We start from the raw sequence: 26,995 nt of genomic DNA, 5'->3' as shown, positions 1-26,995 counted from the left end.
GAGTGTTTACGGTACCGTTACCGCTTCCTCGCTTCCCTGTTCCACTGGCGAACGGTGCGCGGCAACAACAACCAGGACTACTAGGACCAGCTCGAGAACATTTTCCACATAAGCGCTCCCTGCCGCCCTTCCCTCCCACTACCATAAGGCGTTTCAAATTGTATGTGAAACAACAGACTGGTCTACGAATGTTTGTTTCACATACAACTTGAAATGCCATATCTACGTGCAGTAATCGCTCTTGCATATCTGATGATGGATAAATTCCGAAACGCCTCGTATGAGCAATAAAGTCATTCCTTTGTATGATGTATGAATACATGGTTTCACGGCGATTTGAATTAATGAAATTTTCTCTGGCTTACAACCGCGTGAGGTGGGATATTAACCACCTGACGCGGCTGAAAGCGCGAGAAAATTTTATTAATTTCTTGCCTGAAGTTTGACTCTTACGATCGCGACCCAGTCAACCTTAATGTAGAACTACGGATTGTTTTAATTTCGACTTTGACATCGAATAACAAACGAAAAAAAGAAGTGTTTTTTCGTGTGTTGTAATTACAAATTAACAATTTTCGGATTTTTTGCGTTACTTGTATTGTGAAACCTTGATTCTTGCCAAATTTCATGATTCCAGGCCAACGGAAAGTATCCTACAGGTTTTTATGAGTCAGTTTTCCAGTATCAAAGTACGTCACGTAAGTGCTCGTACCGTTTGATTGCACTGGCTTGGAAGTTTAAAATTTTTGCACCGCACAGGGACCACGGACCTCAATATGTGACATAAATTTCAACTTGATAGTCTACCCCTTCCTGTTTTTTTACAGACAGACAACAAAGCGATTCTACACGGGCTCCGTTTTTAGCGACTGAGGCATGGACTCCTAAAAACGGACAGAAACAAAATAAATATCTGCGATTGAGGCATGGACTCCTAAAAATGGACGCAAATAAAATAAATATCATTTCACTTTAAGCTGGCGTGTTAAACACAAGCCAGATTTAATCTGCCCGGAAGTTTCATATCAGCGCACACTCCGCTGCAGAGTGAAAATCTCATTCTAGAAACATCTCCCAGCCTGTGGCTAAGCCATGTCTCCGCCAATATCCTTTCTTCGAGATTTGCTATTTCTGCAAGGTTCGCAGGAGACCTTCTGCGAAGTTTGGAATGGGGGCGTGAGTCGTGCTTGGGTAGCTCAGACGGTAGAGGCACTTGCCAGCGAAAGGCAAAGGTCCCGAGTTCGAGTCTCGGTCCGGCACACAGTTTTAATCTGCCAGGAGGTTTCATACATGCCACTGTTTAACTCTCTCTCTCTCTCTCTCTCTCTCTCTCTCTCTCTCTCTCTCTCTCTCTCTCTCTGTGTGTGTGTGTGTGTGTGTGTGTGTGTGTGTGTGTGTGTGTGTGTGTGTGTGTGTGTGCGTGTGTTACATTTAAAGAAAAATTACTAGGAAAGAGTTAAATTTTAGAAACGAAAAAACGTGAAAAAATTGATAACTACAGTCAAAATTTTTATCACGCAACTGAAAAGTTAAATACAAATTTGTGTGTGAAGCGAAAGATAAATATTCTATTAATCAAGTCATATATTATTTTTACTGTGCCAAAGGTAAAACTACCAAAATTTGAACCCAAGTAGTTGGGGGCTTAGTCGAAGAAAATTGGAAATTTATGGGAAGCTCCTATGGGACCAAACTGCTGGGGTGATCGTTCCCTAGGCTTACACACTACTTAATGTAACTTAAACTAACGTACGCTAAGGACAACACACACACACACACACACACACGGAGGGAGTCGTGCAAACCGCAGCAAGGCGCCCTAGACCGCGCGCCTTAAGTCAAAGGAGCAGAAATTTATCATGGTGTACTTTCACCCGTGTCGGTTTTCGCAACTAATTATGATACACACCGTACACAAACTCTGCACTTGGGCGCCGCTAGATCCACTCCAAACGTAGAGTCCCACGCGGCCACTCCTGTCGCTTGGGCCTAAAACCGGCTCTGAGGAAGACCGGGACGATCTCAAATTTCTCTGATTTTCTGTTCGTGGTCATCTCGTGAGACTTCCAGAGAGGAAACAGCAAACTGTCCGAGTCTTCCTCGAGTTGATGATGATGTTTGGTTTGTGGGGCGCTCAACTGCGTGGTTATCAGCGCCCGATCTTCCTCGAGTGTACGCTCTCGGCATTTCAATAGCAGACAGTCCCATATGCGTGCCGTCTCTCTTGTAGCGCCTTCCAGTGGAGTTTGTCATCTCCACAACGTCCTGTACGTTACCGAAAGAATCGGCGACGAAACGCGCCGCTCTTACTGACTCAATCCTGTACAAGCCCCAGGCTGACGGACAATACTCTAGAACAGGTCGAACAATTATTTGTAAGTCACTTGTGCCGTTGATGAATTATATTTCCGTAAGATTCTTCCGATGAATGTCAGCCTAACATCCGCTTTTCCAGCTATTTGTTTTATGTGCTCACTCCACTTCAGGTCGCTCCAGATCTTACTTCAGATATCGTTCGAATAGCAAAAATGGCAGAATTAAGTCTCTGAACAAGATCCTACATATGTCCATAACGTGAAATTAAAACGTCGGTTGTTGTTGAACTGTGTGTTAGAAACTGTAAAAACTTAGTCTTCCTGAGATTTAGCATTAATTAATTTTCTACGAGGCATGAAGCAATGGATGGTATGCTTGTAAATGCAGTGTGCGAGTCTTGCCCCATCTGGCCTACAAGATATTTCCACGCTGTCGCTGTCGGACATTAGTTGTATTACAAAATCTCACCATCCCTAGTCCGAAAATATTTTAACAAGTGCCGTACCAATGAAGTACAAAGCTACATTTCCTCCAAAATCCTAATTTGCAATATAAATTGAAAGTATCTGATCTGTTGGCTGTGTCTACGTAGTAGGCCTTTATCTGCTTTTAGCCCTTGAAACTGGATAAATTAACACGAGAAATAGAGTTCTTCAACCTCACTTTTCGCCGTTTAGCACTGATTATTCTTAATCTCCACATAGTGATATGATCCTCAATTACAGCATGATTTTTGTGCAGAGTGCCAAAAAATTACAATCACTAGGGGAATATTGGTGATTTTTTTTTATTCAGCCACTTATCACCTATCGAAAAAAGCAGCGAACGGTGGACAGACCAAGCTTCATTTCTACTTGCCTATTTAGTTTAGGATTTTGATTCTGCATACCTTGAAACTGATGGAGCCAACATTTTTCCGTCTTTGTTGGACTTTTACATTTATTATTAATAATAAAAAACAAAATTCGTTATTTCAGAAACCGGTTATTTTGAGCGGTTTTAGCGCGGTTATTTTGAGCGGTTTTAGCATTCAGGTTAAAGTGGCTCAAATGGCTCTGAGCGCTATGGGACTTAACATCTGAGGTCATCAGTCCCCTAGGACTTAGAACTACTTAAACCTAACTAACCTAAGGACATCACACATATCCATGCCCGAGGCAGGATTCGACCTGCGACCGTAGCGGTCGCGCGGTTCCAGACCATTCAGGTTAGACTCGCACTGGGGAAAAAAAAACCGAAACCGTTTGTTTCACTGCGATAACCGGCAGCCCTAGCAGGAACTGTTGTCACCATATACGACTCGCAGTACTCCCACCGACACACTGGCAATGCGTAACCTTAAGCTGGCCTGACTGAAATAACTTTAGGTCCCATTGCCACTCCAATACCGCATATTTTGTTTACTCACGCAGCCCTCGTCGCTGAAGAACACTAAGGCGTCATGACGCAGCTCATCGATCAAAGCTTCACACGCAATTTTTCGTGAAACAAAACCACTTGAATGAAGTGTGTGCAGCCACTGACAGTTTATACGGATGAAATTTCAACTCTTCGTGAAGCATTCGTCTCACTGTGCGTTCAGAAACTGCAAGGGCAGCTGCATGTTTGAGTGCAGATCGCTTGGAGGAATTCAAAATCGACATCCTTACCCTCTCGATTTTTTGAGGCGTTGTGGTGATTCTTGAAGGTCCTGGTTTCTTTTTTTCTTTTTCTGTACACTTCCAATATCCATAAAGATGATGTGATTCTTCAATTTCTCCAGGCATATTTTATGACGAAATGAATCTCGGGTGAAAAGGCTGGAATGAGTGTGCATAGGACACAATATTTCGGCAATCGACCACGTCGCCATCATCAAGTGCGCTGATGTACTGACCGGCGGTGGGCCGGCGCCATGTATACAGGGTGTTACAAAAAGGTATGGCCAAACTTTCAGGAAACATTCCTCACACACAAAGAAAGAAAAAACGTTATGTGGACATGTGTCCGGAAACGCTTACTTTCCATGTTAGAGCTCATTTTATTACTTCTCTTCAAATCACATTAATCATGGAATGGAAACACACAGCAACAGAACGTACCAGCGTGACTTCACTCTGTTACAGGAAATGTTCAAAATGTCCTCCGTCAGCGAGGATACATGCATCTACCCTCCGTCGCATGGAATCCCTGATGCGCTGATGCAGCCCTGGAGAATGGCGTATTGCAGTGGCGGGCAAACGTTGCACGCGGCTCACGAGCGCACAGCGCTGCACGTGTGCTGCTCGCGTGCAGGCGTCGACCGGGGCTGTGGCGACAGCCGGCAGGTTGCGGCAGTGTAGTGCCGGGCTAAGCTGCGGACGTTGATGTGAAGCGAGCTATCTTTTAAAAAGTAATGGGAGAATCATTTTTTCTTTGTGCAAAAACCTGAAAATTCGAAATGTTTAATATGTGGCAGTATTCTCGCTGGTCAACGGAAGTATAGTATTGAAGGCCATTATAATAAATTTCACAAGGACGAGTACAATTTATTGTCGGATTCTGAGCGGATGGGGAACTGACTGAGCTTAAGAAGAGCGATCTCACGATACCAGATGAATCTGTCGTAGTTGGCCGGCCGGAGTGGCCGAGCGGTTCTAGGCACTACAGTCTGGAACCGCGCGAACGCTATGGTCGCAGGTTCGAATCCTGCCTCGGGCATGGATGTGTGTGATGTTCTTAGGTTAGTGAGGTTTAAGTAGTTCTAAGTTCTAGGGGACTGATGACCACAGCAGTTAAGTCCCATAGTGCTCAGAGCCATTTCAATTTGTCGTAGTCGCTGTTGTCACGAGAGATCTGCGATTTTCTCTCGTCATGTCACTCATCTAACTGATTTAACATTTTATGGAGCACTGTTTTCAAGTTTTCAGGACGACAACAATAATAGCCCAGCGGTATGTGCAAGTTATAAGACTGCGCTTAATATAGTGAGAGCTGGAAAACCATTTGCTGAATTAATAAGTCTCGGTTAAGAGCAAACATCAGTGATGAAAATTTACGTAACTGTTTGTGTTTGTCTGTATGTAGAAATTTTGTTCCAGATATTAAACGTATTGTAAACTCCACCTGTGATAATTAAATAAAACGTATCGTAGGTAATAGGTACTCTTTCAAACCATGATTTCTTTCAAGCACACCTACTAACCTTATTCAATCACTCAATAAAGTAAGTTAGCAAACAAAACGCATTACAGAGGAAGGAGCGGACAGAAGGTATGGTGGGGATGGGAGATTAGCGGGTGGCCAGCTTGCCCCTGTGTGCACGCGGAACACCTGTTAACTGCACGCGTGCAAGTGCACCGCACATGTGCAGGATTCCTGCCCGCCCCTGGCGTATTGTATCACAGCCGTCCACAATACGAGCACGAAGAGTCTCTACATTTGGTACCGGGGTTGCGTAGACAAGAGCTTTCAAATGCCCCCATAAATGAAAGTCAAGAGGGTTGAGGTCAGGAGAGCGTGGAGGCCATGGAATTGGTCCGCCTCTACCAATCCATCGGTCACCGAATCTGTTGTTGAGATTGAAATGTGTAGGAGCTCCATCGTGCATGAACCACATGTTGGGTCGTACTTGTAAAGGCACATGTTATAGCAGCACAGGTAGAGTATCCCGTATGAAATCATGATAACGTGCTACACTGAGCGTAGGTGGAAGAACATGGGGCCCGATCAAGACATCACCAACAATGCCTGCCGAAACGTTCACAGAAAATCTGTGTTGATGACATGATTGCACAATTGCGACGGATTCTCGTCAGCCCACACATGCTGATTGTGAAAATTTACAATTTGATCACGTTGTAATGAAGCCTCATCCGTAAAGAGAACATTTGCACTGAAATGAGGATTGACGCATTGTTGGATGAACCATTCGCAGAAGTGTACCCGTGGAGGCCAATCAGCTGCTGATAGTGCCTGCACACGCTGTACATGGTACGGAAACAACTGGTTCTCCCGTAGCACTCTCCATAGAGTGACGTGGTCAACGTTACCTTGTAGAGCAGCAACTTCTCTGACGCTGACATTAGGGTTATCGTCAACTGCACGAAGAACTGCCTCATCCATTGCAGGTGTCCTCGTCGTTCTACGTCTTCCGCAGTCGCGAGTCATAGGCTGACATGTTCCGTGCTCCCTAAGATCAATTGCTTCGAACGTCTTCATGTCGGGACACCTTCGTTCTGGAAATCTGTCTCGATACAAACGTACCGCGCCACGGCTATTGCCCTGTGCTAATCCATACAACAAATGGGGATCTGCCAACTCCGCATTTGTAAACATTGCACTGACTGCAAAACCACGTTCGTGATGAACACTAACCTGTTGATGCTACGTACTGATGTGCTTGATGCTAGTACTGTAGAGCAATGAGTCGCACGTCAAGTCAACATTACCTTCCTTCAATTGGGCCAACTGGCGGTGAATCGAGTAAGTACAGTACATACTGACGAAACTAAAATGAGATCTAACATGGAAATTAAGCGTTTCCGGACACATGTCCACATAACATCTTTTCTTTATTTGTGTGTGAGGAATGTTTCCTGAAAGTTTGGCCGTACTTCTTGTAACACCCTGTGTATAGCACAATCCCCCTCCAGCTCCTTCCTATGAGTCGGTGCGGTCCGCGCCCTGCGCACCACCCAGCACCGGCGGAAACTGAGGATGAACATCAGGAGGAGCCGGAACTGGCTATTATTCCGTTTTGTGGGGCCTTATCCGGAAAAATTGGACGCATTTTACGTAAACACCACTAAGTGAAAAGCATCTTCCGTCCTCCAAGCAACACCGAGAGCCTTCTCGGTAGTCTCAAAGACAACCTTGGCCTACGTAAATAAGAGGTTTATCAGATACCTTGCCAATGCGGTAGTGTATACATAGGGCAGACCATTCGTACCACTGAGGGCCGATGCCGACAACATCGACGGCACACTAGACTGGAACAGCGCAGTAAGTCGGCAATCGCTGAGCATTGCCTATCAGAACTCCACAGCACGGATTATGACCAAACCAAAGTCCTGACACTTTCAAATGCTGGGACTGTGTGATCAAGGAAGCCATAGAGATCAGAGTAAGGGAGCCACAACTAAATCGTGACAGCGGTTACATCCTCAGCAAGGCGGGGGAACCCGTGATCACCCGCATTAAGAAGAAAAAGGATATTTCCCAGAGTGTACCGACTTCGGGGGAGGAGGGAAGAATAACGAGAGCGGTGGCGGCAGACCCTCCTGAACGAGGAGACGTAGGGCGCAGCGCCCAGACGGCGGGAGAACGGACGCTGCACCGACTCACAGGAAGCGCCTGAGGGGGGAGCGGGAGGGGGATTGTCCTATATATACAGGGTTATTACAAATGATTGAAGCGATTTCACAGCTCTACAATAACTTTATTATTTGAGATATTTTCACAATGCTTTGCACACACATACAAAAACTCAAAAAGTTTTTTTAGGCATTCACAAATGTTCGATATGTGCCCCTTTAGTGATTCGGCAGACATCAAGCCGATAATCAAGTTCCTCCCACACTCGGCGCAGCATGTCCCCATCAATCAGTTCGAAAGCATCGTTGATGCGAGCTCGCAGTTCTGGCACGTTTCTTGGTAGAGGAGGTTTAAACACTGAATCTTTCACATAACCCCACAGAAAGAAATCGCATGGGGTTAAGTCGGGAGAGCGTGGAGGCCATGACATGAATTGCTGATCATGATCTCCACCACGACCGATCCATCGGTTTTCCAATCTCCTGTTTAAGAAATGCCGAACATCATGATGGAAGTGCGGTGGGGCACCATCCTGTTGAAAGATGAAGTCGGCGCTGTCGGTCTCCAGTTGTGGCATGAGCCAATTTTCCGCGGGCTACGCGTGAAACTTGCCCGCACGCGTTCAACCGTTTCTTCGCTCACTGCAGGCCGACCCGTTGATTTCCCCTTACCGAGGCATCCAGAAGCTTTAAACTGCGCATACCATCGCCGAATGGAGTTAGCAGTTGGTGGATCTTTGTTGAACTTCGTCCTGAAATGTCGTTGCACTGTTATGACTGACCGATGTGAGTGCATTTCAAGCACGACATACGCTTTCTCGGCTCCTGTCGCCTTTTTGTCTCACTGCGCTCTCGAGCGCTCTGACAGCAGAAACCTGAAGTGCGGCTTCAGCCGAACAAAACTTTATGAGTTTTTCTACGTATCTGTAGTGTGTCGTGACCATATGTCAATGAATGGAGCTACAGTGAATTTATGAAATCGCTTCAATCATTTGTAATAGCCCTGTACAGGGCGACCGGCGACACACGCATCGCGGACCTTCACCGGGAATACCGACTTGAGACTCTCACGGAGGTAATCCACAAACTCACCACAACACTATACAGAAACTCCAGACATTCGCAGAACCCGTTTATTCTGAATCTGGGGAAGACCAAAAGACATAGTTGTAAGGACCTAACATCTATGGCCAAGCACACGCAAGCACAACGGTACAGGTGAGGCCCTGTTAATCAGACGCCATTACTGGATATCCAGCTGGAATACACTGCCGAATAACTGGCACCACGCAGGGAAGCCGTACCGTACACTGCATGCAGACAAGCTCCACACACCCCCCACACAGTGAGATGATATATGGCCCATCTCCCACTACTGTATAACGATCTCGATTGTTCCAGGAATGTAGCGGCTGCAGCAACTGGGATACATCGACATCGCTTGCCACGGTAATGCTGCACGATACCCATACTAACAAATCAAACCTTGCATGAACTATCGCAGCTAGTAAGCCACTACTGCTCTTACTACCCAACCCACTGTCGCAGAGGTTTTTTTTCCCACGGCACGAGCCTTGGCACATTTTTCCCTCTGCTCTTCAAATCGCTACCCTCACTCGCGTTTCGTCCACTACCTACCACCTGAGGGACCGTGTTAATGCGTAGTCTTACCCAGACGCACGAATAACATCACAGCCCAGCATCCTGTGATCCACTCACTAGATAACTAACATGTTTACGGAGGTGACAGTAGAACTTTTGGTTTGGTCACCACGTTGGTGTGGGCGTGGAGGGGCCCCATCTCTTTCACTGCCGGTCAGTACATCACCGCACCCGATGATGGCAACGTGGTCGATTGCCGAAATATTGTGTCCTGTGCACACTCATACCAGGCTGTTCACCCGAGATTTATTTCGTCATCCATAAAGGTGTCTGCCCACATAACAATCGATTTCCTGTCAGGAACACGACCTGCAGGAGCGATGTTGTACTGTTCCTGAATGCACGCTGAGTTCTGATGACCGAACGTCCATTCGGAAAGCAGGCCGCCACGGCGAAAGCGCTCTCCTCTCTTGCCCACTGCATGATCGCTACTAAACTGACCTCGAAATAACATTAAGTCTCCCACTTTCGGCTGCACTGAAGGCCACGCAACAATGAGTGACGGCCGATGTGTGCCGCGCGTTTCAAATAAGGAAGTCGCCGCGCCGCACCATTTACTACCTGATCAGTAGTATCCGACGCCTGTAATTAATGCGGAACTGACCACTAGACGTCAGGAGAGCCGGTATAAAAGCAGAGGCGGAGTATTGCGTTGCCATTAGGGAAGCAGTAACAGCAGTGTGGGTCGGTGAGGAGAGAACAGCCACTTTGGAACGTGGACTACTCACTGTATGTCACCTGAGTAACAAATCCATGAGAGACATTTCAGTCCTTTCTCTAGCTGCCCCATTAGATTGTTGGTGATGTAATCGTGCGGTGGAGCTGCGAAGGAACAAACACAGTTAAACGAGGAGCAGACAGGCCTCAACCTCATGGGCTGACTGATAGGAATCTGGACGATTGCATTGCGGAGCGTGGCTGCTAAAAACCTCCTGAAAAGAGCGTAAGAAAGCACTCGTGGGACCCGAAGTGCTGCCAGCAGGTCAGCCAGCACAGTAACTGTGCGTAGCGAATCAAAAACAATGGCTCAGGGACTACTCACAAGCAACACGTTTCTGGCGTTCTAACGAGCGACAGCAAAGGACGTTGATGACTGGAAACGAGTGTTCTGCAGTGATGAAAAACGCTTAGAGCCTTAGACCGTGTGGCAATCCTTTGGAAGAGAGTGGGTTTGGAGAATGCATGGAGAGTGTTACCTGGCATCGTCTGCAGTTCCAGCAGTAAGTACTGAACGGTTAGTGTTGACGGTATCGCGGTGTTCCTCGTCAGTAGGGTGTCGCTCCCTTACTGCACCGAAGAAAACGCTACATGCGGAAGTATATGGACACGTGCTCAGCATCAGCACTGCGTACTGCCCCTACAGTAGAGCAACAGTTCAGAAACCATGACTGTATCAGCAGGACAGTGCACCCTGTCATACAGCGGCAGCTACACTGAAGCGCCAAAAAAAAAAACTGGTATAGGAATGCCTATTCAAATACAGAGATACGTAAACAGGCAGAATACGGCGCTGCGGTCGGCAACGTCTTTATAAGGCAGCAATTGTTAGATCGATTACTACTGCTACAATGACAGGTTATCAAGTTTTAACGTGAGTTTGAACGTGGTACTATAGTCGGCGCACGAGCGATGAGACACAGCATCTCCGGGATAGTGATGAATTGGAGATTTTCCCGTACAACCGTTTCACGAGTGTACCGTGAATATCAGGAATCCGGCAAAACATCAAATCTCCGACATCGCTGCGGCCGGAAAAAGATCATACAAAAACGAGACAAACGACGACTGAAGAGAATCGTTCAACATGACAGAAGTGCAACCCCTTCGCAAATTGCTGCAGATTTCGATACTGGAATAACAACAAGTGTCAGCGTGCGAACCATTCAACGGAACATCATCGATATGGGCTTTCGCAGCCTTGATGAATGCACGACACAAAGTTTCACGGGTCACCTGGGATCGTCAACATCGGCATTGGACAGTTGATGAGTGGAAACGTGTTGTCTAGTCGGACGAGTCTCGTTTGAAATTGTGTCGAGCCGATGGACGTGTACGGGTGTGGAGATAACCTTCTAAATCCATGGACCCGGCATGCCAGTAGGGGACTGTCGAAGCTGGTGGAGGCTCTGTAATGGCGTGGGGAGTGTGCAGTTGGAGTTATATGGCACCCCCTCATACGTCTAGATACGACTGGCAGGTGACATGTATGTAAACATCTTGCCACCTGCATCCATTCATGTCAATTTTGCACTCTGACGGGTAATCCCAACAGGACAATGCGACACACCACACGTCCAGAATAGTGACAGAGCGGCTCCACGAACGGAGTTTTAACACTTCCCCTGGCAACCAAACTCCTCATACATGAACATTATTCAGCGTATCTCGGATGCCTTGCAATGTGCTGTTCAGAAGAGATCTTCACCCCCTCGTGCTCTTGCGGATTTATGGTCTCGGCTCCCTCCAGCACTACTGCAGACACTGGTCCAGTCCGTGCCACGTGATGTTGCGGCACTTCTGCGTGCTCTCGGGGGCCCTACACGATATTAGGCAGGTGTACCATTTTCTTTGGCGTTTCAGTGCATGAATCAATGGTTTATGCACAGTAACATTCCTGAAATGGACTGGTCTAGCCACAGTCCCGACGTGAGCCCAGTGGAACATCTTTGGGATGAGCCTCAACTTCGCTCCAGACCCCACTGTCCGACATCAAAACTTTGGTTCCGGATGCTTTGCCTCCACAGACATTCAGACACTTCATTGAAAGGGTCATCAACGAACTTCAAGCCATTATCAAAGCGAATAGTAGACACTCCCCATATTAATATCCATTTGGTGACACTTTTGATCAGATAGTGAACCTGTAACAGATATAACATACACCACGTCTTCTTCTGACACTACACCTTTGTTCATGTGAAGTATACAGTGTACATGCAGATTTAACAATGGCTACAGCGCAGGAATAAGATACCCAATAATTAGGGAAGATTTCCTGAGCAGGCCTTTGGCGCAAAATGGCTGCCTCTCATTCGGATTTATCCCCTGACCCCAGTCACCGGTTGTTCTTTTGGACTATACAGCATGACTGCAGACCCAGCAACGTCTAAAACGTGAATGTGAAGTATTCACTGCTTCCTGATGAGCCAACTGTCGCGAACAGCCACATTCATTTCTAAACCCTATATCTATCGTTGACATTCACTATACAGTGTGACTGTAATGTTTACAATGGCTACTCGTGATAGTAGTGTTCTGACATAAGCTGTCACCGGCACACCGATCGGCAAAGAGGTTTCAAGAAGATCGATACGAGGTGCTGAATCAAGCGCGTCTGTCAGGACAGAGGCTAAAGAGAGACTTGCGAGCAATGCGCTGCCAACAGCCTCTTGACTGCAAGTATTTACGAGGGCAGTTCAATAAGTTATTCCCCAATCTTTTAGCTACACAACACTATTTTTCAATGTAATCTCCATTCAATGCTACGGCCTTACGCCACCTTGAAATGAGGGCTTGTATGCCTGCACGGTACCATTCCACTGGTCGATGTCGGAGCCAACGTCGTACTGCATCAATAACTTCTTCATCATCCGCGTAGTGCCTCCCACGGATTGCGTCCTTCATTGGGCCAAACATATGCAAATCCGACGGTGCGAGATCGGGGCTGTAGGGTGCATGAGGAAGAACAGTCCACTGAGGTTTTGTGAGCTCCTCTCGGGTGCGAAGACTTGTGTGAGGTCTTGCGTTGTCATGAAGAAGGAGAAGTTCGTTCTGATTTTTGTGCCTACGAACACGCTGAAGTCGTTTCTTCAATTTCTGAAGAGTAGCACAATACACTTCAGAGTAGATCGTTTGACCACGGGGAAGGACATCGAACAGAATAACCCCTTCAGCGTCCCAGAAGACTGTAACCGTGACTTTACCGGCTGAGGGTATGGCTTTAAACTTTTTCTTGGTAGGGGAGTGGGTGTGGCGCCACTCCATTGATTGCCGTTTTGTTTCAGGTTCGAAGTGATGAACCCATGTTTCATCGCCTGTAACAATCTTTGACAAGAAATTGTCACCCTCAGCCACATGACGAGCAAGCAATTCCGCACAGATGGTTCTCCTTTGCTCTTTATGGTGTTCGGTTAGACAACGAGGGACCCAGCGGGAACAAACCTTTGAATATCCCAACTGGTGAACAATTGTGACAGCACTACCAACAGAGATGTCAAGTTGAGCACTGAGTTGTTTGATGGTGATCCGTCGATCATCTCGAACGAGTGTGTTCGCACGCTCCGCCATTGCAGGAGTCACAGCTGTGCACGGCCGGCCCGCACGCGGGAGATCAGACAGTCTTGCTTGACCTTGCGGCGATGATGACACACGCTTTGCCCAACGACTCACCGTGCTTTTGTCCACTGCCAGATCACCGTAGACATTCTGCAAGCGCCTACGAATATCTGAGATGCCCTGGTTTTCCGCCAAAAGAAACTCGATCACTGCCCGTTGTTTGCAACGCACATCCGTTACAGACGCCATTTTAACAGCTCCGTACAGCGCTGCCACCGGTCGGAAGTCAATGAAACTATACGAGACGAAGCGGGAATGTTTGAAAATATTCCACAAGAAATTTCCGGTTTTTTCAACCAAAATTGGCCGAGAAAAAAAATGTGTTGCATTACTTATTGAACTGCCCTCGTATTTAGATCGTCACTGCGGGCCGGAGGGCCCAATCAGTCACAGTCAGAGTCAGTCGCAGTCACTCAGTCACTATTCTAGTTGGCGTCTGTCAGTTCACGTCACCAGCTATGAGACTGTAGTGTTTAGAGTGGGACTTGTACTTCAGCAGCAGCGAGGCTAGCGTGGACTATTAAGGAAGAGCTTGTACCACAACAACTTGCTGAAAGATAAGTAGCTTTTCGTTCTTATCACTAAAGAACCGTGTTAATACAACAGTACAGTTGTATTGTAGCAAGAGGATACCGACCTCCAAACATCCTCTCCTTGCTTCCTATGGTACAAGAGTCTACAGTGGGAACGACGACACAGATAGGATGTTCACTGATCGACACGTGTTTCCTATCCAGCCTAAGAAGCTGCAGGGATAATTCTAGCTGTGAACCCTTTCTGACCCATTGTTCTAGCGGACTACTGAGGCGATTAGTAACAACAGCTACAGATGAGAGTGAGTTACTCACTGGTTCTACGAGTTTCCTGATCAGCACGTTTGGAAGGTCAGATCTTCTTCGGACTCACTGTCCACCCTCATCTCTTCCATTGCTCTTGTCTGCTATACGACGTGAGCGCAGACTTGGAACGGCTACTCATCAAAGTAGGGATTCTCACCGGTCAGCGCAGGCTTCCCGAAGGCCCCCTCGACATCAAAGGATACGATCGAGGTGTGACCACCCCATCCACTATTCGTTTGGATTATCTAACCTGAATACAGATTTAACAACGGATACAACGTGACAGGGGTATCCTGATAGTTATTCATGATGAGCCAAGTGGTTCCCATGGGTCAGAGAATGATGTGACCCCTCTACCCATTGCTCTCGTCCACTATACAGTGTGACTGCGGACGTAACAACAGCTACAACATGAGGGTCGGATACTCACTGATTCGGGCGGGTTTCCTGACGAATCCGTTGACGCCCACGTGCTTCTTTCTGGGCTTCCTGGGCATGTTCACCGCCCTCCAAATGGCCAACACCGATTTTTCGCGCGCCTGCAGGATACTGCACAGCGTCCACTCCTGTCGCTCCAGGTCGAACCAGTCCTCGTCGTCGATGTCGATGGCCGGCTTCTGCAACACCGAACAGGCACTTCACAGAACGAGAAGTTAAAACCAACGCCACACAGGATAGATTCAGAAAGATGTCAGAACAGGGGATATTCCATCTCTTATGCATTGGCAGTCAATGAATCTGCAACACCAGGAAAAATAGGAAGTAAAATTTTACTTGTTGTGCGTATGGAGTATAGTACGAACACATGATTATATGCAAAAACGATTACGATGTATAATAGATGCAAAATTTAGTACAAAAAGCTGACACCTCTGGCAGTAACAAGCACTCTAAAGCATCGAGGCATCCAGTCGAACTGAGCTTAGATGACAGTTACCGATATGTCATTCCACACTGCTCCAACTCTGAGCTAGAGTTCTTTGGGCTTACTAGCTGGCAAGTCGTGGCGTGCCCGACCAATGAGGTGATGTCAAAATTACCAGCTATGAGAGCTGCATGGTGATCGCACTGTGTACCCAATAGCACTCCATGTCATTATGCCAGTGCTGACCTCGAATGACATAGATGGATGCGATATGGCAACATTCTATGTCTTGGAGCCTCCAGACACGAATACGTCCCTCATAATGCTGTACACAAAACCAGGACTCGCTTGAAAAAAATGTCAGCACGCTTCTCTCTGCTGTGGTGCGAATGGAAGCCGCAGCAATGGTCGCCATGCTGACAGTCCCTGGTGGTCCAACCACGATCGCACTGACCGCGCTGAGACTTCTGTCGCTGCTAAACAGCCCATTTCCCCAAACGAGGCATGTGACTTGGCTGTACGATCACGCATGGCGGGCGAACAATGCGTCCTGTCGGGCGCTACCCGCGTGGGGACGCTGAGACCCTGAAAGGCGTCGAGTATGATCTCCCCGAACCCGTCAACTCCTTATTCGTATGACAGTGCTGGCAGACGTTTCTCTTTCTTACACTCCATGTAATTTTTCGTTCCACGTATGAGTGCCATTCAATAAGTAACGCAACACATATTTTTTGTGACAGCAAGTTGGCTTCATTAAGAATTCTAATACGCCATATTATTCCGCACTCTTTTGGCTACAAAAACCTATTTTTCAAAATAATCTGTGTTCAATGCGACGGCCGTGCGCCCAGTCGGTGCCAGTCCACAGGGCGACATCGGAGCCAACGTCTCGCTGCTGAACTAACCTCCCCGTCACTCATGTACCGCTTCCCGCGGAGTGCATCCTTCAACGGACCAGACAGATGGAAGTCGGAAGGTGCGAGATACGGGCTGCAGGGTAGATGGAGAAGAACAGTCCAGTAAAGCTCTTATCGGGTGAGCAGACTTGTGTGAGGCTATGCGTTGTCATGGAGAAGGAGAAGTTTGTTTGCATTCTAGTGGCGACGAACACGCTAAAGCCATTCCTTCAGTTTTCTGAGGGTGGCACAATACACTTCTGAGTTGATCGTTGCACCGTGACGGAAAACATCAAACAGAATAATCCCTTCAGAGTCCCAGAAGACCATCACCGTGACTCTACCGACTGAAGCTGCAGCTTTGAAATTTGTGTTTGGACGAATGCCAGTGTGGCGTCACTTCATGGACTGCCATTTGTAAGTGGTGAGCCCGCGTTTCATCGCCTGTGACGGCGAGGAACCCACCGGGTATTTACCTTTGAGTACCCCAACTGGGGGGTGACTGTATCAGCACTACCGACAGAAACGTCCAGTCGAGCAGCGAGGTGTTTGTGATCCGTCAATCATCTCGGATGAGAGTGTCCGCACGTTCCTACACTGCAGAAGTAACAGCTGTGTGCAGCCGGCCGGCTCGCGGGAGATCCGACAGGTTCTCGCGACTTCGTCGCGATGATGACAGACGCTTCGCCCAACGACTCACCGTGCTTTTGTTCATTGCGATGTCTCCGTAGACATTCTGCTAACGACTATGAATATCTGCGATGCTCTAGTTCTTCTCCAAAAGAAACTCAAAGAGGACTTGCTGCCAAGAACGCATGTTCCTTAAAAACACCACTCTGAAGGCAACGCACAGCGCTGTCACCTACCGGAACTTGATGAAACTTCAGGGGCTGAAGCAGGAATATTCCACGATGTCCGATAACAAATTTAACATTTTTCAACCGAAACTGACCGAGAAAAAAATTTACTAATTTAATGCCACTCTACAATGTAGATGCTGTTTAAATTGTGTTGAAATGCTTATTTGCATATGTATGTACTACAATTCACGCCAGTCTGATTCCTGTTTCATATTAGCTTCATTGCGTTGGAATTTTGATCGCCACCAGTGTAATGACTCAGTCCAAAAGGCGAGCCAGGGGTCGCAGTGGGAAGTCAATGGATTCGCACCGGGTGATCCATTTCGGCGGTTCAAATCACCGCCCTGTATATAGATTTAGGTTTTCCGCGGTTTCCGTAAATCACTTATGGGTGATTTAGGAAATTCCAGCACAATGTAACTGTCCCTTTGCACATTCTTGACACGCTTTTGGCATTTTCTGAAATACCATTTTTGACTACGTTACGATGATTTGAAAATGGGTCCCGGCCCGAAAATAGTAATCAAGTGAAAAAAAAGTGAAATTTGCAACTCTATACTGGTTTTTTCGTTGTACTTGAGGGTGATATCGAGATGGAAGCATTAGAAAGGACACGGACTACTTAACTCCTCATTCCGAGTTTGTGCACCGTCTCTAATGACCTCTTCGTCGACAGGGCATTAAACCGTAACATTCCTACGTCTCTTTCAGTCCCAAAGTGTCTCAAACGGTAAACAGACGTCTATGCTCTCTCTACTGGGTAGGTAAAATTACTTGACAGTGCCAAACTCTACAGCATTGTCCAGTTGTTTACCAAGGAACTTGGCGAGGGCAGGCTATTGATACTTATTTCGTGTACAAAGAAGTGGGGTAGTGCAAGGTTTCTTTCAAAATAACGTTCAAAACCGCTGAAAACCTGTTCTTTCTTACAATCACAAATAACATGCTGCCACTCTACAAAAGGTACCGATTAGCTGCAACGTGAACTGTAAAACTGCGGGAGTTCTAGCGTAACAAAACTTAGACTCCTGTTAATACTTCGGCTGTAAACCGATCGGCCAACTTCGGAGCAAGCCGAAAAGATTTTCAGTACACGGTCGTGGACTATGATTTTACAGTTATTGAAAACAAAGAAGTAAGATGAGGAGGCATTTTGTTCGTAATGATGTAATGAACACCACAGCAACATCTCGCTACAAGCAACGTTTGAATTGTTCAGATACAGGCAGTTACTTTATGGACTTTAAACAACCAGCTGATATTATCATTAGCACATCTTAGGTTAACAGAAGTTCTTCCTCAAGCATTAAAATCACCACGCCTGGGCAATTCAGAAAAAATGACATTTGTCTGAACTAGAGGGATGGGAAATTATCAAGAGCGTCGAAGAAAGGGTGGTGAAGTGAAGATTTCAAAAGGATCAGATTCAGGGAGGTCCTACCGCCAAACAAATGTCTCCAAAGAAGAAAAGGCACCGCAAAAGTGTGATGGAATATCTGAGTTGCACAAACCCTTTGTGAATTTTGCTAAGACTCAACAGTAAAATTATTACTAGAGATATAAATATTAAAAAAATTTGTTTGGTAGACCTGACCCGTTTAGTATTCCAGCGCAAATTTGTTTCGAAAAGTCAGTGTTTGCTTGTTATTTTTGGATCGTGCCAAGTGATAAATTGCTTTCCTGAAGTCAATGAGTAACTGTTAATCTGTAGTTAGTTTACTTATTTGCATAAAGTTTATTCTGAATAACACAGGAAGTACATTCTGTCACTTTGACCCTTGCATGATAACCCCCCCTTCACGACGCTTAGTACACCCTGCTTCAGTCCTCCCACCAAGGGAAAAAAATAGTCCCTGGCACTACTTGGAATCGAACCGAGGTCCTCCGCGTGGGAGATAGACACGACGACCGCTGAGCTACGGGCGCTGACAGCAACTTGTTCACTCGGCATCTACCGCAGCAACAAACACTTAGTGCCGACTATATAAAGCATTTAACCGTAGATTAAGAAAATGACCTCAGATCAAGCTTAACCTGGAAATCTGCATCGTATGAAGGTTAATCCCAGATCATATCGGCATGAAGTCGGATCATGCTTTGACAGGCGAAAAATTCGCGTTTCACAGTCAGGTTCAGGTCCAATGGTCAGTTTATAGTGTTGTGGCACTACGTTTCATCGCTTTTGCTTTTTGTAGATACCAACTGAAATAATAAAAAAAAGCTGTTATCAAAACAAGTGAGGTAAGTAAATATGTTACCAAAGCACTCCCGACCCGCTGATGCTCGAATTACTTTTTTTCCGACATCGAAAGTTAGGTTAAGGGGTTACAGGCTACCGTGTGTACGTAATGATCAATCTCATAACAGCTCTTGCGAGACGACTCGTAATTTATGTGATTAGTTCAAAGGTATTTTATAGAGACTTAGCAGCAGAGTAAGAAAGGAAAGTTCGAAATGTTCGCAGTGAACAGAATTATGCGAATTCTGACAGCAGCCAATAATTACTCAACATCTATTATATATGTCCTCTCTCGGCTCGAGTAGCAGTAACTATACAATTCGTATTAAATTTTTAACTACCGAACGCTTCTTTTTTTATTTTTTTATTTTCTTTGTTAACATAAATGAGTACACACTCTCACCATCAGCAGCAATCAACTTTTTTTTTTTTTTTTTTTTGGGGGGGGGGGGGGGGGTATGCGTGAAAAGGATAACTTAAACTGCTATGACAATTCCACGTACGTCGATAAATGGAACACACATTACCTGAACCCCTATCAGAACAAGAACGCGACGAATAACATTATAACCTACCTTTCATGCAACAAACTTGCTTCAGAAGAATTTATGCGATCGAATTAAAATGTTTACAACCTACTGCTCATAACTTCAGGATGATAATCTGCATCGCCATCGTAGGTGTTGGAAATAGGAAAAAATTGTGGCTTGAGAGCTGCAATTAGCTTTTGTCCACTTCCTGTAACAGCAGGCCTTACGAAACTACCGCCTCCAGTTTACATGCATTTCAACCTTTAACGGATTTGATACTTTTATGCTCCAATTTATATACAACATACATAAAAAATAATGCAATAATTAGAAAGTAAATCTTGAAATTATACTCTGTCATGCGCAAATACTTTCTTAATCCATTTCTTAAAATTTCGTTGCCAAGCATGTTGCGTGCTACCTTAGATCAATTCGCAACCTGCATTAGAGGAGCCAAGTTTAGCATTGTACACTAAAGTTGAGTCATGAACATAGCTCAGTCTGATCTAATGTCAAATTTGATCTCAACATAGTTTGAATGGCTCTAAGCACTATGGGACTTAACATCTAAGGTCATCAGTCCGCTAGACCTTAGAACTACTTAAGCCTAACTAACCTACGGACATCACACACATGCATGCCCGAAACAGCATTCGAACCTGCGACCGTAGCAGCAGCGCGGTTCCGGACTAAAGCGCCTAGAACCGCTCGGTCACAGGAGACGGCATCTGATCTCCAGTCAGCGATGCTAACACACTACTGGCCATGAAATTGCTACTCCACGAAGATGACGTGCTACAGACGCGAAATTTAACCGACAGGAAGAAGATGCTGTGATATGCAAATGATAATCTGTTCAGAGAATTCACACAAGGTTGGCGCCGGTGGCGATACCTACAACGTGCTGACATGAGGAAAGTTTCCAACCGATTTCTCATACACAAACAGCAGTTGACCGGCGTTACCTGGTGAAACGTTGTTGTAATGCCTCGAGTAAGGAGGAGAAAAGCGTACCGTCACGTTTCAGCCTTTGATAAAAGTCGGATTGTAGCCTATCGCAATTGCAGTTTATCGTATTGCGGCATTGCTGCTCGCGTTGGTCGAGATCCAATGACTGTTAGCAGACTATGGAAGCGGTGGGTTCAGGAGAGTAATACGGAACGCCGTGCTGGATCTCAACGGCCTCGTATCACTAGCAGTCGAGATGACAGGCATCTTATCCGTATAGCTGTCATGGATAGTGCAGCGACGTTTCGATCCCTGAGTCAACAGATGGGGACGTTTGCAAGACGACAACCATCTGCACGAACAGTTCGACGATGTTTGCAACAGCATGGACTGTCAGCTCGGAGAACGTGGCTGCGGTTACCCTTGACGCTGCATCAGAGACAGGAGCGCCTGCGATGGTGTACTCAACGACGAACCTGGGTGCACGAATGGCAAAACGTCATTTTTTCGGATGAATCCAGGTTCTGTTTACACCCATCAAGATGGTCGCATCCGTGTTTGGTGACATAGCGGTGAACGCACATTGGAGGCGTGCATTCGTCATCACCATACTGGCGTATCACCCGGCGTGATGGTATGGGGTGTGCCATTGGTTACACGTCTCGATCATTGACGGCACTTTGAACAGTGGACGTTGCATGTCAGATGTGTTACGACCCGTGGCTCTACCCTTCATTCGATCCCTGCGAAACTCTACGTTTCAGCTGGATAATGCAGGACCGCAAGTTGCAGGTCCTGTACGGGCCTTTCTGGATACAGAAAATGTTCCGACTGCTGCCCTGGCCATCACATTCTCCAGATCTCTCACCAATTGAAAACGTCTGGTCAATGGTGGCCGAGCAATTGGCTCTTCACAATACGCCAGGCACAACTCTTGATGAACTGTGGTATCGTGTGGAAGCTGCATGGGCAGCTGTACCTGTACACGCCATCCACGCTCTGTTTGACTCAATGCCCAGGCCAGAGGTGGTTGTTCTGGGTACTAATTTCTCAAGATCTATGCACCAAAACTGCGTGAAAATGTAATCACATGTCAGTTCTAGTATAATATATTTGTCCAACGAATACCCGTTTATCATCTGCATTTCTTCCTGGTGTAGCAATTTTAATGGCCAGTAGTGTGCAATCGGCCCTCATAGACTGAGGTGGGTTACGCCTTCTATTGCGTTCACCGTTTTCATATCGCCCAGTTACCCGTTGGTTGCAGACGAGGCTTGCAGCCGGTATCGTTACGGTCGGGATTTGATATCATACGCGTTTTTTCTTGGTATGGTGCGTTTATTTCACGCGACAGTGTCACACACTATAGCAGAATCGGCGAGAGAAAGAAGCGCAAACAGCTGTAGCCGACTATAGAGCTGCAGCAACACCAAGGCTCTGCCACAAAGACGTAGACAAAATCCTGTTACCGGACTGCCTGTCGTAGACGCGTGTCGCAGCCGTGCCGAACACCCGCTCCAACTGCCAGAGAACTTTCACTCGCTCTACTACTGTTACGAAGCTATTCAAAAAAATTGGTCAGACTCACCACCCTGCTAAGTAAACCCAATGCTGCAAGTTAACAGACTGGTACCCAGAACACACACGTGCACTGTTGCTACTGCGATACTGTGTATGAAAACACCCGAGAACCGACAACATAGCGCCCTGGCAAGCTCGACTACTAATAACTTTGTTATTTTCATCGAGGTATACACAAGTTAACTTGGTTTGGTTGTCACGCTAATCTCACGAAATTACGCCGCTCTCTTGGCGTGGCAATGGTTTCGACGCAGTTCTACAGACAAAGAACACAAGTCCCCATTCTTTCCTCTGTGGCTTGCTGACAGAGGTCTTAACGTTAAACGAATTAGAGAAATCGAGAACACCAGATACTGGGTGGTCCCACGTCGTCCAACTCCCATCGTCGAAGAATATGGTGTCGAGCATCCTATTACTGCGCCACCTGGCTTGGTAGAAGAAAAACAACCGAGACTGGCACTACATAGACAACTGAAACGTCTCTGTGAAGTCGTTTCATAAGATGCTTGTCGAATTCGGTACAGCCTATTCATTTTACTATCCGATTTTAGCTCAATTCATGAACTCTTCCAGAAAGACTGAACACTCAAATAAGGCCTATTGATTATTATATGTGTGTTTTAACGCGGGGTTTCGGTTTTGTTTTGTGGGAAATGCTGAGTTGGTCATCGTCTGCTGGGAGCAGACGATGTTGCTTCTCGTTCGAAGGAGAGCACACAGGATGACCAACTTAGGTTTCTAATACCTGAACAGAGACGTTTACCCATCTTAGTCGAAGGCTGTTTTTGTGTGTGAGGTTGGTAACTGAGGGCTACCCCTCTGGTAGCTTCCGCTGCACGGGGAGCTAGGTAATCTGGAAAGAGAAAGCGGCAATCTTCGGTGAACGCTTGGTGAGTACGGATCGTAGCTCTTAAGGGGGGTTTCAGGTGATGGGAAGCAGGTTGAGTTAGGACTTCGTTACGTTTAACTGGTGAATACTTAAGAACTTTAGCTTATCTGAAGCGTGCGAATCGAGTTTTTTTTTAAAGATTTTTAATCTTATATTTTTTTGAAGTTGCTTTTGTCTCTGTGTGTCGATTTTTTGCCACGTGTTTGGTAATCAATGACCCTTCTAGTCCACCACGGCACCACAATAGGCTTTATTTCAACGGTTTGCTCCTTTAATGAGTTACAATTTCTGCAAGAATATCTGTTTTTTCGTGCGCTTTCTACAAAGCAGCACAACAGTTTGAGTCAGAATGCACCACGTGCTCTACTTCGGCCGTTTTCAAGCAGAAGACGCAGTTAGTTTGTTAAATAATTATCGCACAGCGTTGTGTATTGGTTAAACCTCTGTCCAGAATAGAGCAAGCGCAGAATCGTAATGCAAATCTCACTTAGATATTTTTATGGTATTAATGCAAAGGAGATGATAGTATAATTGTCTCCCACACTCGTCTTCTGTGTTTCTTCTTGCTATAGTTAAATTGTGCTCTGTTTCATTCTCATGTAATTCTTACTTAAATATTTCGAGTCAGGCAGCAGTCATGTGTAGTTAGGACGTGCAACCAAATATTTAGTTACAATAAATAATTTACGTGAAAGATCAATCCTTTGGTGTCGATCTTACCCCCTTACTCTGATTTCCATTCCTGAATTAATCAAGTTGCTTCATGCACGACATGGAGTGCTATTTATCTGTCTGCTTAAAGAAATTTGCGTACTTGTAATTAAATTATTAAAGTAATTAAACTAATAATTTTTGCAGCTCCTTTTTTTCTAAATGGTTAGGAAGGGCTTGGGATGGTGGGGACCCTGAATTTCTGAATTTTTATCATTATTTATGGGAGAGAAGCAGCTAGAAGTGCGAGATAACGTATATGGCTCGATGAGCAACGTCGTAAACATAGTAATACGTTACACAACATTTCAAGAAATCCGAAGTTTCGGATACAGTTCTGGCCATCAAATTCACACAAGTGTCATCGGGAATACTATTTGAGTCTACGTCTGGGTGTTCGAGCCCCATCCATGAGCAGGCAGAACGCACTTGAAATGTGGACGTACTGTCGAACTGTTCAAACTCTCGTGGTCGGATGAGTTGAATGATTACGAAGTACTTCCGCACGTCAGATACTGCTTCTTTTGGACGCATATTATTCAGCAAGAAGTACAACCTTATTGAACTTACTACCGAGGGGAAAATATATGGAAAGTGTGGATTAAGCCAAGGATAGAGTCATAACCTCAAGATATTACAGTGTGCCACTGTCGGCCTACCTTGATTATATCACATGGAAAAAACAAAATTACTACATGATGGTCGCTAACCGTTTCACAGGGGATTGGATCCACGGGGAAAACATGGACTGAACTAGTGTCGCCAGATTTCCAATTCTTCGCCTGATGTCTCGATTTTTAGAAGCGTTGTGATCCATCCCGAACAATCGCCATGCGTGACGCAAATGTCCACAATTTTGGACAACGTTAACAATTTTAAATATTAAGCGTATTCACTTCAAGAAATGGTAGACCACAAGAAAATTAGAATATTGTGCGCCAGGAGGTACCGATCAGGGGATAAGCTCAGGGCACGCCTCTGCGTACCCTTCCTGCTCACTTACTAGCCACAATTTTCTCCGTACTTACATTTAGACATGATATTTTTAAAAATATCGGGAATCCAATATATTGATACTTAAAGAATTTCATGGTCAGGTATCGATCTAGCGAAAAAGATTGTCGATATATCGAAGAGAAATTAGAGCTGTATATGTAAATATTGATTTATTATCAGATAATCTGTACATCAACAATCTGGTAGCCTGCTTATGCCCCTTCGATCAAGAATCTAAATGAAAACGATGCACGTTCACGCATGGCGATAATCACGTTGCAGGTAAGCGACACACTAAAGGCGTCCGATCGGTCCGTCGTTCGGTTTCGTCACCTGTCGGCTCTGTCCGGAACACTTCACGTCGACTTCCCTTTCTCTCCACCACCTCTATTTCAGCAAAAGCCAATGAACTAGCAGTTGCAGTGTCAAAACTGCGTGATGAAGCTAAAAGTCGCAGTTTGTGTTGGTAGCGCCGAGCGCCGATTACGTCAGCATTTCTCCACCCTCATCTCCACCCACCGCAACGACCAACCTTGTCATTTAAATTTTTGTTCATCATTTTCAGTAACTGTTTTTGAAGAGTGCCGATGTGAAGAAATAGCACACTAGCTGCGTTAAAAATTGTTTCTTAACGCAACTGGTGCGCTATTTCATCACATCGGATATCTTGTTATTCCACTGACACCGCCAACGCTTCAGTGTAATCCGACTTCCTCTTCTGTGCCACCGATACCTGCTTCACACAGTCGAAGGGGAAGACTGGACGTGACGAAAGCTCAAAAGCAGCAAGACTCCTTGACACAATGAAAGTAAAATTATGTTCTGGGGCAATTTTAAAAGAACAACTTCAAACATTTATCGAAAATTGCTAAAAAATATAAGATAAAAATATCCGAATTCGGACTTGCAATTTAGGTATCAATATAGCGCCGGCCAGAGTGGCCGAGCGCTTCTAGGCGCTACAGTCTGGAACCACGCGACCGCTACGGTCGCAGGTTCGAATCCTGCCTCGGGCATGGATGTGTGCGATGTCCTTTGGTTAGTTAGGTTTAAGTAGTTTTAAGTTCTAGGGGACTGATGACCTCAGATGTTAAGTCCCATAGTGCTCAGAGCCATCTTTTTAATCAATATAGCGATATGTCTGTGACGAAAATATCGCCGTTATATATCAATATTTCGTGCAAAAGAGTCGATATACCGATATTTCAACAACATCGCTACGTTCCATTCCACGGCCACGGATGTCCCTCGTCCCTGCGCACTTGTTCATCTCGTGCTTTCGATGTTAGTGCGCAACGAAACGTGGGATACCCAGATGACTTTCAGGTGGCTGCAACATCCTGCTCAACCGACGTCCTCAGCTGTGTCACGGTACAGGGACCCTTGCCGCATCTCTCGTCACCAGGACCCGCCCACCCTCCGCCACGTGCGCACTTGCGCGCGACGACAGCCGCCCCCTCCCTCCCTATCGGTAAACCTCCGCGTGTCCCAGGAACGCGGCACTGGTTCATCTGCCTCGGTCTTCCGCGTGGTCGGTTCCAGACAGCTGTAGCTAGACCCCCGGCCTCGCTGATTAGGTAATGGTGTGGCAGGGCAGTTACGACGACAGCCGTACGTCACTCCCCGCAGCGAGATCGACAACGCTCATTACACTGGGAACTAGAGATGGGTAGTTTGCGAACGAACGGGTGCAAAGGAACGTTTCACCAAGATGAACGAAAGGACCGAGGAACGAATCCCAAGGAACGATCGGTTCATAGTTCACTTCGGTCGCGGCGGTCTACTTATAGTTCCCGGGAACGAGGAACGATCGGTTCATAGTTCACTAGTTCACTTCGGTCGCGGCGGTCACTTCGGCAGTTCCCGTTCCAGCCTCGGTCGCGTGCTCGTCTCAGTCTCGGTCTCCCTCGGCCGCACTCGTCGTTCTTCGCATGACCACCTGTCTCAGTTCCACTGCCGACTGCTCCTAGTTAGTTCAGTATCCAGTTGTTCGTTTCGTTCACTGCTATCGCACATTTTACATGTGTTCCAGACTGTTCTTCCACTTGGGTCTGG

At 46.2% G+C, this 26,995-nt stretch overlaps 1 protein-coding gene across 2 annotated transcripts in view; it reads right to left on the bottom strand.

The window, feature by feature from the left end:
* LOC126106308 (proteoglycan 4-like) overlaps window positions 1–26,995 on the bottom strand; it is a 452,483-nt gene that overhangs the window by 105,158 nt on the left and 320,330 nt on the right. For both annotated transcript variants that reach the window (XM_049912527.1, XM_049912528.1), the window contains one exon: window positions 14,856–15,042. In XM_049912527.1, coding sequence (XP_049768484.1) covers window positions 14,856–15,042 — 187 coding nt within the window. The remainder of the gene's footprint in view (window positions 1–14,855; window positions 15,043–26,995) is intronic.

This window comes from Schistocerca cancellata, chromosome 10, assembly GCF_023864275.1.
Source record: "Schistocerca cancellata isolate TAMUIC-IGC-003103 chromosome 10, iqSchCanc2.1, whole genome shotgun sequence".
NCBI classification, from domain to species: domain Eukaryota; kingdom Metazoa; phylum Arthropoda; class Insecta; order Orthoptera; family Acrididae; genus Schistocerca; species Schistocerca cancellata.
This window is presented reverse-complemented; position numbering and strand designations above follow the sequence as displayed.